Here is a 15,187-nt window from a genome sequence, read left to right as displayed (position 1 = left end):
AAATCTGCCATTTTAATTTTTTCACCTCTTTCGGCCTCCTCAGGTTTCCTGACACGTTTTTTTTAATCGTTCCAAATGTGTGTTTGTTTAAAAGAATCTATGTTTCCTAACTGTAAATACTGTTATTGATTTGTTGCTTTACATATTGTTTTGATTATTTTATTGAAATAACGTCAGATTCGGACACAATATGTAATTACAAAATTGTAGGTTTAGCTTTTATTTTGGGGTAAATGCCTCTGGGCTGATGGGGTTATTGCCTCTATTGCGGCGCAATAGCCCCATTTTCAGAGGTTCTAAACATTTTACGTTATGATAAATGTATTTAATACACTCACGAGCAATGAAAAAGTTCCAGTGCATTAGCACCAAATTACTCCTAAACGAAAAATACTAGGTTAATGACGCCTTCTGCAATATTGAAGAACATTTGACGGCGTATCAGAATTAACATTCTTAGATTGGTAATCCAACTAAGACGTAAATAATTTTAATATATAATAAACTAAATATTTTTAAAAATTGGCGTCATTTGGTGACGACATTATAATGTTGTTAACACGGTATAGCAAATAATCATATAATAATTAAAAAATAGTCATATTAACAGAATGATCCCACTTGTTTTTAACCCGCCAGTGGTGACGTACATGTCTGTGAGACCGGGTGGTTTAAAAAGGCGAATAACTTTCTTATTAGCCATCGATTTTTGTTGTGATTTCGGGTAGCTGCCTCATTTCCCATCCCCCATCGTCAGTCCACCCCGCGACGATGACTCATGCGCAGGTTTCGGAGTTTTGGCGCCAACCCGGTGCGTGAGACCGGGGTCACCGACTATGTAAGTCAAATTTAAAGTTAAGTATTTTTTAAATTTTTCATTTATTTTTTACTTTTTTTTACTATATTTTTGTTTTGTTAGTTATTATATTTTTCATGATTGAACTATTTTTAATAGATATTTGTAGGTATATATACAAATATAAGTACTTCAACAAGTTTTTATAGTAATATCAGCTAGTTTCAGCATGTCCTTGAAAATGAAGACGGAGACAGCTGGACCTTCAAGAAATGGTCAATGTTATGAATGTGGATGGTGAAATAAATAGAATAACAAAATAAATTTGTCACAAAATGTAAGAAATATTTGTGTCACGAACATTTATAGTGCCGTCTTGCAGAGACTGTTTGGCTGTGGAGGAACAATGACTTTTAGTATATTTTTGAATTAATTTTTTGGTAGAAGTATAACAATTTTTGTTATTTCTTATGAAGTTCGTAGTGTTATAAAACTATAAAAGGCAGATTTAGTTATAAAAAATTACATCATTGTTGTATTTTTAATTTTTTAAGATCATAGGTGAAAATTTATCTAAATATTAAGTGTTCTAAGTACCATCGTGAAAGGACTAATAAACGAGCCGTGATTTATGATAATGCTTTATTTTATTGTCAAACAAATACTTATCTTTAAAATTAAACTAATTTTGGGTAGCATGTGTAGTTAATTATGTAAAAAAAAACAGTTTGAAAAACCCGGTGCGTGAGACCGGCGTCACCAACGATGTAAGTCAAATTGACGTCACCACTGGCGGGTTAAAACTCTTAATAATTTTGTAATGATTAAAATTCCGGCAGACTCTAAAAATGGTATACTTACTAATTTAAAGTTTTGGTTTGATTGCAAATTCAAAAAAATATGCCCTTGTATACTGTATTTAAATTATCACGTAAGTATTTATACTTTTTTAAGTCCAATAAAGTTTTCATAAATAAAATGTTGAGCACCCCTGGAATCTTGGATGGGGTAAATGCCACTACAAGAAATTAGGCTACGTAGGCGCCATAGCCCCAAAAATTTTTGATCAACTGATTCTCCTTAACTAAGCGCAGTATTTAGTTTACAAGCTAATAATTAGCTATGTTAATAGTAATTCTATAAATTATATCTACTTAAACTTGTAAAAACCTCTTCCAAGCACACAAAACTAGTGAAAGAGGCATTAGCCCCACTAGGGGTTATTGCGCCTAAAAATGCCATTTTTTGTAGAAACGTCGTTTACACGTAGAAGATATTTAAAATTCTACAAAATTGCATCAAAATATGAAACTAGATAAAATTTCCTAATATGTATCACAAGTTATAGCTTAATAGGGCGTATAGTCTGTTTGTTATGATGAAATGAATATGAAAGTCAAAGTATTGTGGCGCAATGGCCCCGGTTGACCTTATATACATTTATAAGTTATCGTTTTTATTAAGTGTCCAAAAAATACATATGGGCGGCAAAATGCTCCCCACGCGAGCACTCGCGTCACACAAAAAGGCGCGACTACTCTAGGGTTAATAAGTCTCAAAGTTGATACCAATTATCACCGGTTGTTAACTCTCAAAAAGTTACATAATAAGGGGGCAGTTCAGTCAGTTGTCTTACAATGTCTCGTAAATAACATTTTTGTATTAAAAGCCTATATTCTCGGTATATCGTTATTTATAAATTTTATATACCTACTTACCTACAAATAAAAATAAACATGATTTGTCAAGAAAAAGCATATTTATCCGCAAAAAGTGTTTTTATGAAATTCTTGCGACCTGACAGATTCCATATGGATCCAGGTTCCATGTGGTTCCACGGGAACCGAGCTGAAATGGCGGCACTGGCAAAGAGCGATTGACATCTTCCGCTGAAGATTAAAATAGTATGTGTAGCAAACTGATAAATGTCGTCAAAGATTTGCCTCACGAGCATAAATGATGCACTATTATCTTGGACGAAATGACTTTATCACCACAAGTGCATTATGATGCCGCTAGGGATCAATTGAAAGGATTTGCTTACTATCAAAACATGAATTGGTTTTCATGGTGAAAGGAATAAAAAAGGAATACACACACCCACTTGCATATTATTTCACAAGTGACATGAACAAAACTGAACTGAAACATTGTTATATGCGAGGTAATAAAGAATTATATTTATAATAATTTGTTTTTTATTTATTGTTGCATGTAGGTAGGTACATAAATAGATTGAACTTACATTTAGCTAATAAATGTAATAACTGTTGTGTGTTGTAACTACGTTAAGGCAAATATGTCTTATAGTGCAGGTGGGTTATTCCGAATTTCGGGTAATTCCGATTTTTGCCAATTTCTTCCAAACGCAGCCATACTTGGAACCGTGGAACCATTCACTTTGATGGCAACTTAATCTTCTTGCTTGGGTTTGTTCCACGGTTCAAAGTATCGCTGCGTTTGGAAGAAATCGGCAAAAATCGGAATTATCCGAAATACGGAATAACCCACCTGCACTATATCTTTATAGATTGAAGTAAATAACTTGTGATAACAATATCTATACATACAGGGTGTCCCAACAGGGCACCCTGTATGTATGTACAATGAGGCTGAGAAATATAAAGAGATGGCGCTGTTCAGTATGACGTATAGAGTATGGCAAAAAACTCCTCAAGATGGCACTCTTTTCACAATTATTTATTTGTTCTCTATGCCAAGCTGTCATATATCATTGACATTTTGTTTGTAAATGAAAGTACTCTGTGGTTTGTGTTTTAATTTCACAGATTAAGTATTTCATTTTTACATTAACACCACCGCCGCCACAGCCGAAGCCTCACATGTTCCTTCTTGAGAGCTCTTACTTGCAGGTATTCTCGAGTAAAAGCAAGATAAAAATTATAAGTAAATTTTAAAAAGGAAAGACAAGCAAAGTAGATATCATTGACTAGTTTTGATGACAAACAACAGATGGCTCTGAGAACTCAATACCGGTACAGGACTGTATGAAATAACCGCGGTATCGAAGTTTATCAGCTAACTGAAATACCTATATAGAAATTCCAACGCGAAGTTTTAGATAGAAAACATTGCATGATAGGTAATATTCCGCCTCCTTGTACTAGGTACAAGTTTTGATTAATTTGCTGGTAGTTACTTACCTATATCCACCGTATTTTAATTTTGTTTGCAACTAAAAATTATTCATTTATTAAATAAAATACAAAATTTATCAAACATTTAACATAAAATCCACCCTCGCTTCGTCAAAAATAAAACAAACAAACAAACAAAACACAACTTACTTAGCTAAATAAACCACCCCAGGACGCACCCGACCCAAAAGTCCCCATAACGCTAGCTGCGTTGCCGCGCTGCACGGCGAGGGAGATCCTCTGTACGCCCCAGAGCGGTAGTCAAAACCGCGGCTCCTCAAGCGTCGCCCAATCTCCCTGACGAACTGCCTCTCCTGTTCCCCCCAAACCCCAGTGGTCTCAATGGCAAGAGGCACAAAAATATAGCCACCCGCAATCAACTGGCCGTATTTGACGCACTTCTGTCGTGCAGCCGCCTCGGCAGCCGCACCCACCGTGCCAGCAGTGTGCCCCACGTGGGACGGGGCAAATGTGCAGACGCGTGTGGCCCGTAACTGTGTCCCCGTTACGGGGACAACGGGACGTCATTATATTTTCGTTCCGTTGTCCCCTTTTCGGGCAATAGTGAACGGGGACAACGGGCCGTCAAAATTTTACGTGTCGTTGTCCCTTCCGAATTCTATTAGCACGAAAAGGACAAAATAAAATGAAACTTATCTTAGACGACCGAATGGCGTATTGGTTAGTCACCCCAGTGAGTACCCTGATACTGAGCCGAAGGTCCCGGGTTCGATTCCCGGCTGGGGCAGATATTTGTTTAAACACAGATTTGTTCTCGGGTCTTGGATATGCCCGTAAAATGGCAATAGGCCCACCCCCTATTACATTGGGACTAACATAACACTCAGGCAAAAAGTTGGTGCAGCAATGCACCTCTGCCTACCCCGCAAGGGAGTACATTAGTACAAGGCGTGAGTGTGTGTTTTTTTATCTGTGCTTTTGTTTCGCGGCAGTATTCCGTCTTGCCGTTAGCGCATCCTTTAACCCTAGAGTAGTCGCGCCATTTTTTGAGACGCGAGTGCTCGCGTGGCGGCATTTTGCCGCCCATATTAAAATGTATTTTTTTGACACTTAATAATAACGAAATCTTATAAATGCATATAATTTGAATAAAATGAATCATATGGTATTAGAAAAAGTAATATTTATAGTTTTTATATTATAATTGTTCAATATATGAGCTATCGTTCATGCTTTGGGAAAAATTTTGATCTTTTAGGTATAAATTTGTCTTAAGCCACACAAAATTGACAAATCTCAAAATTATTTAAAAAAACCGGCCAAGTGCGAGCCGGGCTCGCGCACAAAGGGTTCCGTTTACAGTTAAATCAACCTATCTCAAAAACTATAAGAGATACTTTGATCAAACCAAAAATCGTTGAAAGAGTTAATTAGCATGCATCACCTCTATTTTTTTTAGAATTTTATACCCCGTAGTTATAAAAATAGAGGGGGGGGGACATACTTTTTACGACTTTGAGAGCTGATATCTCAAAAACCGTTCACTTTAAGAAAAATGTTTTTTAGAAAACTTTATATCATTTTAAAAGACCTTTCCATTGATACCCCACACGGGTATGTACATCGAAAAAAAAAATTTCATCCCTCAGTTACATGTATGGGGGGCCCCACCCCCAATTCTTTTTTTTACTATTTAGTGTCATATTTTTGTAGCGGTTCATACAACACATATTCCCATCAAATTTCATCACTGTAGTACTTATAGTTTCCGAGTAAATCGGCTGTGACAGACGGACAGACGGACAGACGGACAGACGGACATGACGAAACTATAAGGGTTCCGTTTTTGCCATTTTGGCTACGGAACCCTAAAATTAGACAGATAGATACAGGGTTGTGTTGAGTTTCAAGTGTCCTCCTGAAACCTCGGTCTTCACGGGCGAGGCAACAGCTATCTTAGAAGCTCTTCTCTACACTGAGTCCCACAAATTAAATAAAACTATCATTTTATCAGATTCGGCCAGCTGTTTACAAGCTATCATCGCTTATCCATTTAAATCTTAATCAAAATTTCCAATAATTCTCAAAATTAGAGAAACTCTTCATCGCTGTGTGACTCAGGGTATTGAGGTAGCTATTGCCTGGATTCCCGGACACAGTGGCATCATTGGTAATGAGTGTGCAGATTCCTTCGCTAAGGAAGCCGTTAGCTTGGGCCTGGATACTCATTACCAAAACTTCGCTCATGACCTTGCCTCGCTCGCAGGTCCGAGGCTAGATAGATCCTGGAAAGTGTCCTGGGACACTTCCAGGAATCTCAAAGGTAAGTTTTACTCCGACATTCAACCCCATATCCCCAAAAGGCCATGGTTTTTTAAAGCAAGATTTCTTGATAAACCTGTTACCTCCACTATTTGCAGGCTCCGTCTGGGTCATGCGTGCACCCCTGTGCACCTGGCTAGGATTCGGGTGCGTGATAGTTCTGTATGTGACTGCGGTACCAGCGAAGGATCTGTTGATCATCTTTTCTTTGAGTGTCCCAATCTTCAAACCTCCCTCCACGATTTCCTCCCCCCGTCCATTCCTAAACCTGTAAATATTAATTATCTACTTACACTTGTACATACTCCAGTTGCTAACATTCTGTACAGATTTCTCAAGACTAATAATATTAAACTGTAAATTTGTATATTGTCATTATATATACTAAAACTATACTAACCCCTATTTGTGATGTCCTGTATATATAATGTGTTTGTCTATTTGTTCCAGGTATTAACCCTGCAAATATATCTAAATTACCGTAAAGACAGTTATAACATACATGTGTGTTCCTTATTACAATTGAATTTGGCGGAATTTGCTGTGTCAGTCACACACGGCATAGTGCCACAACCAAAGATTGATTGATTGATTGAGTGTTATTTTCTCTATGGCTTGCATTTGGGTCATTGTCATTTTGGGTATTTGGATGTGTTTTGGTCAAAAACCGAAAAATATTCTTAACTATTAGCACCCTCAAAGCTAATAAATGCTAATTTTACCGATAGTCTGGTGAATAAAGTGTTTCGCACTGCATTGGGTAAGAATAGTTTTATAAAACCTTCGTACTTCTGGTGTTGAGGTTAGCTTTTCCTTCATTTGTTTGCTAAGTCTATGCTACACACAAGAGTGAATATGTGGCAGAATATAGAGTTATCGGTGGCTGTAGGCTCAGTGGAAGTGAGAGAGCCTGCAGAGGTCTTTAATTAGCAGGTGGTAGGTGGTGATGGCCTTCCTCAACAAATGCTATACGAGCGTTTGTTTGTGGCCTCTTTTTAAAAACTATGAGTAGGTTCTTATCTTTTTAGCTCTAGAATCTAGATCTACTGGTACTTCAACTTCTTCTGAGACAAAATGTAAACAATCTCGATGTGTCTCTTTAATACGGCTGTACCATTTCAAAAGCTAGCCTAGTAAGTGCCATGTTTGAAAAAAAACCTACTAAGTCCACACTGTCAAAAAAAATGGCAGAAAAACCATTTCAAAACCTATTAAGAGTAGAGTATAGCACTTGCTCGTCCATACAAAAAGAGAAAACGTTTTACTACCCCTAAATATTATCCAATCTCCATGATGTTTTTGTATGTTCTTGGCACAATGAATAACTATGTTTATAGCTTTTTCTTTTTTCGAAATTTTTTATAGATTCAAACTTATATGCACCTCAAATAACGTAATTTTTGTGTGTTGAATGAAGCTGTTTGTTGAACAATAACAATATTTTTTTTAAAGAATGCGAAACCTATAAACCTAGAATATATTATGCTGAAGTGATTGACACCAAAAACTAAGAGATTGGTTAATATTTAGTTAGTGTAAAACGTTTTCTTCCGAAACCAGAATTTCATAAAAAAAAGTACCTATTGTCAGTCACGAGCTGCAGTGCATCTCTATCGCACCCATGCCTGGGGCATGAGAGTGATAACAAATATTTTCCTAAATACCTATTTCGATAGAATCGAGAAGGTATACTCTCCTCTTAAGAGCCACCAACCACTTTAATCTTTACTTTAATCACTATGTTTTAAAATGGTCAATGGCTCATACTAGGTTTTAAAATGTTCAGCAATTGTCAATTTTCGAGGTTTAATTTTAGTAAGGCACAAACATTATTCATTATTATAAATTTAGATGAAACAAAAACATAAAAATATGCGGTTATTTGAGCTATTAATTATAGTACAGTTATATAAAAGTGCTGCAAAATTGGAATTATTTTATATGTGAAGGATCCCAAACATATAAAAAATTCAGCAACACCGCAATAATTGTAATTTCAATGTAAAATTACACAAAAATGGCCCTTACTAGGTTATTAAATGGTCAGCCAGGGCGGTTCTATGGTCAGAAAACCATTTAAAACCAAGTTTGTGTTTTCTTTTGTGCATTACAGCAACAATATTAGTCATATTTAAATGAAATAGTATTGTAACTATGTCAAGCCAAGTTTCTGCCGCTTCTTTTAAGCTTACATTCGTTGAGATGTGATCATAGTTTTACTAGGGCATTGAAATGAAGGGACAAAAACATTTTATGGCTCTCCTGAACATTTTTTCGTCTCATGGTTCTTACTATGTTTTAAAATGGTACAGCCGAATGGTTTTTTTTTTAAAAGCATAAAATTAAAGAAACATTATAACCGTAATGTTATTAATTAAGTAGGTAATTATGGTTCTTATTAGTTCTCTATCACATTTTTAACATCACGATTTTTCGTTTCAATACCTGACCAAACATCATCTTGAAAACAAGTGTGAGCTGCCCCCCCCTATCTGAAATCCTGGGTACGCCCTTGGTCATATGCAGTAGCATCCTACATCCTCACACTTTTGTATGAGTGGTTGGTTCTGCTTCCAGTCAACTTGATGTCATTTGTATATGAAGTAAGTACAAAATAAATGCAAATTTGAGTATAATTATGTCTCTTGTTTTAGTTGTACAAAACCACACTATAAGATGGAGGATGGCATGGACATAGAGGAACATGATCTGTTGAACAACCCTACTGTGAGGAGCATGTTTCCAGATCTTGCCATTCTCAAACAAGAAATTATTGATTTTGATACAAGTGAAGGTGTAGCACCAGGTTTGTAATTTGAATGCTCTGTTAAGGTTATATTATACAACTCTGTGCAAAAAGTATAGGGAAAAGATCAATAAAACACAAAATCTTTGTTATTCATCCTATTTTATCAACCTCAAAGTATGCTCCTTCAGAAACGATACACATATGCCAACTAGGGCATGCAATACCGCAATACCGGTATTGCGTAATACGGGGAACCCGGACAAAATCCACGCTTTTTTCAATACCGGTATTGAAAGTTAATACCGGTATTGAAGTTATACCGGAATTGGACATTTTTGAGGCTATAAATCAAGCGATTAAGATATAGTTAGCCTTGTGCTCCTATATACTATGAAAGTGCACTTGTTTTCAACCGTTACATGCGGTTTTTGGCCTTTGGAAACCTACTTGTTGTCCATGCGTTCTAAAATTTTAACTCTAATACTCAATTCTCGTAAAAAAATATTACATAATACAGAATTTGATGGCTTTTTCTTGTTGTATTTTGCCCTTTACGACCTTTAAACAAAATATATGCCATTTATAACAAGGAAGTCTAATACCGGGATCCTGCATACCATGATGATGATGATGATGGGATGATGCAATACCTACTGGTAATATTTTCAATACCGGTATTGAGTTCGGGTACTAGAACTCAATACCGGTATTGAAAATATTACCGGTATTGCATACCCTAATGCTAACAAATAATCTAATCGTCAAAACATTTTTTTAACAATGTTTCCGGGATGAGTTTAGTAACTACTTGCAGCGAATCAGCTTATAAAAAAATGATTTGATGATTGGATAATTCTTTGGATTATTTGTATCGTTTCTAAAGGAACATACTTCATGTTTTTTAGGTAGGCCTAGACCTAACACCCCACGCAGTTTGTCGTACTTACTACTTACTGGATACAATGAAGGAGCTAGTGATTCAACCAAAAAGGAGATTCAACCAGATGCCTGCGACATATCTATCTATGTATTTGTGTAAATGTATCAGCTGTCCGATAGCCATATTACAGGCTCTGTCTAGTTTGGGGTCCGATGACTGTTTGTGAGATGTCCCCACATATTATCCTTACTACTCGTAATATCCTTACTAATATTATAAATGCGAAAGTAACTGTCTGTCTGTCTGTTACTCTTTCACGCCAAAACTACTGAACGGATTTGAATCAAATTTGGTATACATACGGTCTAGACCCTAAGAAAAAACATAGGCTACTTTTTATCCCGGAATTCCCACGGGAAAACTATTTGGGGCGAAGCGAAGCGCGTGGGAAGAACTAGTTAAGTATAAATTATTATCTTCCATCATCATTCATGCATTCATTATTACTTTTCTTAAAAAAAACATTTATAGACTTTTCATTAACACTACTGTCAAATAAACCCTACCCACGCCTGGCAAAATTTATTAAGTATTTATTTATTATACAGATACATTGTAATATATCAGGTATACAAAAACCCAAATCGTTACTATAATTTGATATTTATTAATGTATTACTAGCTGACCCGGCGAACTTTATACCGCATCTTACCCTATCCTACCCTACCCTACACTACCCTACACTACCCTACACTAGCCTACACTACACTACCCTACACTACCCTACACTACCCTACACTACCCTACACTACCCTACACTACCCTACACTACCCTACACTACCCTACACTACCCTACACTACCCTACACTACCCTACACTACCCTACACTACCCTACACTACCCTACACTACCCTACACTACCCTACACCACCCTACACTACCCTACACTACCCTACACTACCCTACACTACCCTACACTACCCTACACTACCCTACACTACCCTACACTACCCTACACTACCCTACACCACCCTACACCACCCTACACCACCCTACACTACCCTACACTACCCTACACTACCCTACACTACCCTACACTACCCTACACTAGCCTACACTACACTACCCTACACTACCCTACACTACCCTACACTACCCTACACTACCCTACACTACCCTACACTACCCTACACTAGCCTACACTACACTACCCTACACTACCCTACACTACCCTACACTACCCTACACTAGCCTACACCACCCTACACCACCCTACACCACCCTACACTACCCTACACTAGCCTACACTACACTACCCTACACTACCCTACACTACCCTACACTACCCTACACTACCCTACACTACCCTACACTACCCTACACTACCCTACACTACCCTACACTACCCTACACTACCCTACACTACCCTACACTACCCTACACTACCCTACACTACCCTACACTACCCTACACCACCCTACACTACCCTACACTACCCTACACTACCCTACACTACCCTACACTACCCTACACTACCCTACACTAGCCTACACTACACTACCCTACACTACCCTACACTACCCTACACCACCCTACACCACCCTACACCACCCTACACTACCCTACACTACCCTACACTACCCTACACTACCCTACACTACCCTACACTAGCCTACACTACACTACCCTACACTACCCTACACTACCCTACACTACCCTACACTACCCTACACTACCCTACACTAGCCTACACTACACTACCCTACACTACCCTACACTACCCTACACTACCCTACACTACCCTACACTACCCTACACTACCCTACACTAGCCTACACCACCCTACACCACCCTACACCACCCTACACTACCCTACACTACCCTACACTAGCCTACACTACCCTACACCACCCTACACTACCCTACACTACCCTACACTACCCTACACTAGCCTACACTACCCTACACCACCCTACACCACCCTACACTACCCTACACTACCCTACACTACCCTACACTACCCTACACTACACTACCTTTCTTACCTTTTAAACCTTCCCTGGACTTCCACAAATATTTCAAGACCAAAATTATCCAAATCGGTTCAGCCGTTCTCGAGTTTTAGCGAGACTAACGAACAGCAATTCATTTTTATTATATAGATTTACTAAAACCATAACTATGCTACTCTTACAGCTAAACCAATACAGTAGTGTAGATAACTTATATTTAAATATGGCACTCACTTTCATACTTCTCTCTAACATTCCCCTGCATACATTCATCTGAGAACAAAATTGCATGAAAAGTCACACTAACCGTAATCTGGCTAATATTTTCACACAGACCGACTTTAGCGTTGCTCAATACCAATAACAAGAAGAATGTTTATCCTTTCTTCATTCATGTCACACCCTAAGCACATTTATATCTATCCCAATTAAACATTATTGTACCTTACAGAAACATTTACAACGTCGCCGGAAGTATCAAAGATAAATGAAAACAAAAATCAACTACACAATTTACCGGTCTACAGTGGGGATCACCCTACGGAGTGCTCCACTCAAGACCTGGATGTGAAACCTGACCACCTGTGTACTGACATGGATGGCACAATAACTGTCAAGGGCAACAGTTTGACAGAATTTGATGAAGTTGAAACTGAAATCAAGAAGGAATCAGAGAATGATGTACCAAATGAATTGCCATTTTACAGAAACAGAATTATACTCGGCAAGATACAAGTAGATGAGTCTGACGAAGAACGAGAAATTGATGCACCAGCTGACTGTAATAATGTTGTAAACAACAAAACAAACAATGATCAAGATTTGGCAGTGTCAATATACACTGATGAAAATAGAAGCATGAGGATAACTAAACAGAATTATGAAAAAATTGAAAAATGTTTGCGAGCGAAAATTATTTTAACAAACTGTTATACAACTCTATTGAACAACAACTGTTACTGTGCTCAGTGTGCAGTGTTGTTCCCCACCACTGAAGCGTGTAGTGAACATTACACAAGCACACACACCGAGACCACTAACTCAACTAAAGCCTCGGCTCCTCTTGTGAAACGTAAACAAATCATATACCCACGTGAGAAAGCATTTGTGTGTGACACCTGCACGAAAACATTCAGCAAAAAAACCAGCTTGATAAAGCACATTTTAATTCACACTGGCGAAAAGCCATTCGAGAGTGAAATTTGCAAGAAAACATCGAGGCATCGGTCTGCAATGAAAAGACACAAGTTACTTCACACTGGGGAAAAGCCCATCCAGTGTGACATTTGCGCGAAAACATTTAAATTTCGAAGTTATTTGGAGCGACACAAGTTAATACACACTGGGAAAAAGCCATTCCAGTGTGACATTTGCACGAAATCATTTAACCAAATATACAATTTGAAGACCCACAAGTTAAATCACACGGGCGAAAAGCCATTCGAGTGTGACATTTGCATGAAAACATTTAAACGAAGAAGTCATTTGAAGAGCCACAGCTTACGACACACTGAAGAAAAACCATTCCATTGTGAAACTTGCAAGAAAACATTCAAATATGTATTGTCTTTAAAACTACACAAATTAACTCACAATGGCGAAAAGCCTTTTAAGTGTGAAAATTGCACGAAAACATTTAACGAAAAAAGTAAATTAAAGAGACACAAGTTACTTCACACTGGGGAAAAGCCCTTCCAGTGTGACATTTGTACGAAAACCTTTAGAGGAAGAAGTCATTTGACAAGCCACAAGTTAATCCACACTGGAGAAAAACCATTCGAGTGTGATATTTGCATGAAAACATTTAAACGAAGATGTCATTTGAAGAGCCACAGCTTACGTCACACTGAAGAAAAGTGTGAAATTTGCACGAAAACATTTACGAAAAAAGTGAATTAAAGAGACACAAGTTACTTCACACTGGGGAAAAGCCCTTCCAGTGTGACATTTGTACGAAAACATTTAGACGAAGAAGTCATTTGAAGTGCCACAAGTTAATTCACACTGGAGAAAAACCATTTCAGTGTGAAACTTGCAAGAAAACATTCAAATATGTATCGTCTTTAAAACTACACAAATTAACTCACACTGGTGAAAAGCCATTCCAGTGTGACATTTGCTCTAAAACATTTTATCGAAGATGTCATTTGAAGAGCCACAAGTTAATTCACACTGGAGAAAAACCATTTCAGTGTGAAACTTGCAAGAAAACATTCAGATATATATCGGCTTTACAACAACACAAATTAATTCACGCTGGGGAAAAGCCCTTTCAGTGTGACATTTGCAAGAAATCCTTCAATCACAGAAGTGCTATAAAAAGGCACAAGTTAATCCACACTGGCGAAAAGGCATTCCAGTGTGACATTTGCTCTAAAACATTTTACCGTAGACATAGTCTTAAGACGCACATGTTAAATCACACTGAAGACAAACCTTTCCAGTGTGAAACATGCAAGAATTTTTTTAAATATTTATCGTCTTTAAAACTGCACAAGTTAATTCACACTGGCGAAAAGTCATTCCAGTGTGACATTTGCATGAAAAAATTTTGCCGTAAAGGTAGTCTTAAGAGGCACATCATGTTACTTCACACTGCAACACAGGCATATGATTCTGAAGAAATGTGTCGGAAAAAATTTGAGATCCGGAAAACATGAGGAAACATAGTACATGACACGGCGTGAAACAGCGGGATGTCAGTGAGTGTCAGTGGGGCGCGCTGCGGGCGAGGGCTCGGCCTCCGCCTGTCCCCTCACTGCAGGCAGCGCCGGCGACGCACAGGCCGCGTTGTCGACACGCTCTCCTACACCCACATACAAGCGACTCCACCTACACTAACCACCTCAGTTGCAATTCTGACATCGGCGCGGACGGTCGCTTTCTAGCGGCGCCGTCTGTAGCCGTCACGTGTGACTCACTACTGAGTGACCCGGCTGCTCAAGGACAGCGTCCTGTTGTACACCGAGATGCCTGAAATCCCGGCTCAATTGTAAGCCTCGGAACATTTTAAAATGATATGAAATCGGTAGAAAACAACTATTTGGTTCTATATTTTTAATAAACATTATTATATCAAAATACTGATGTTTTTTGTTAAAGATAATTACCTATAATTCATTTTTGTTGTACCTGTTGCTGAGCTCTTACCGCAGTGGTACAGAGGGCCTTCGCAAGAGTGCGCCGCGCCGTCCTGTCCTCAGCAACTGTCCTGGCTTCTGTCCAGCTCAGCGCTTGCGCTCGCAGCTCGCCGTCAACTGTACGCCGCCATGTGTGCACCGACGACCGGGACACGGCGTCTGCGGCG

The 15,187-nt window shown here is 38.3% G+C and overlaps 2 protein-coding genes across 5 annotated transcripts in view; one reads left to right on the top strand and one right to left on the bottom strand.

The window, feature by feature from the left end:
• The window catches only part of LOC119693291 (zinc finger protein 1 homolog), a 538,991-nt gene that overhangs the window by 157,285 nt on the left and 366,519 nt on the right, over window positions 1-15,187 (bottom strand). The window lies entirely within an intron of this gene.
• LOC125489213 (zinc finger protein 678-like) lies at window positions 8,748-14,963 on the top strand. The gene is made up of 4 exons (XM_048624308.1): window positions 8,748-8,797; window positions 8,892-9,043; window positions 12,332-13,720; window positions 13,768-14,963. Exons 2-4 carry the CDS (start codon window positions 8,914-8,916, stop codon window positions 14,538-14,540), a joined length of 2,292 nt encoding a protein of 763 aa, XP_048480265.1. The 5' UTR covers window positions 8,748-8,797; window positions 8,892-8,913; the 3' UTR covers window positions 14,541-14,963.

The sequence above is a fragment of the Plutella xylostella genome, chromosome 11 (genome assembly GCF_932276165.1).
Source record: "Plutella xylostella chromosome 11, ilPluXylo3.1, whole genome shotgun sequence".
In the NCBI taxonomy this organism is placed as follows: domain Eukaryota; kingdom Metazoa; phylum Arthropoda; class Insecta; order Lepidoptera; family Plutellidae; genus Plutella; species Plutella xylostella.
Note: the sequence above shows the minus strand (reverse complement) of the source record. Positions and strands in the feature narration are given on the sequence as shown.

Excerpts from the sequence above, each read along its gene's own strand:
- LOC125489213 (XM_048624308.1), top strand. The coding sequence starts at position 8,914 with ATGGAGGATGGCATGGACATAGAGGAACATGATCTGTTGAACAACCCT. Across the intron at positions 9,044-12,331 it reads AAGTGAAGGTGTAGCACCAG|AAACATTTACAACGTCGCCG; the intron begins GTTTGTAATTTG and ends TGTACCTTACAG. Across the intron at positions 13,721-13,767 it reads TTTGAAGAGCCACAGCTTAC|AAAGTGAATTAAAGAGACAC; the intron begins GTCACACTGAAG and ends ACATTTACGAAA.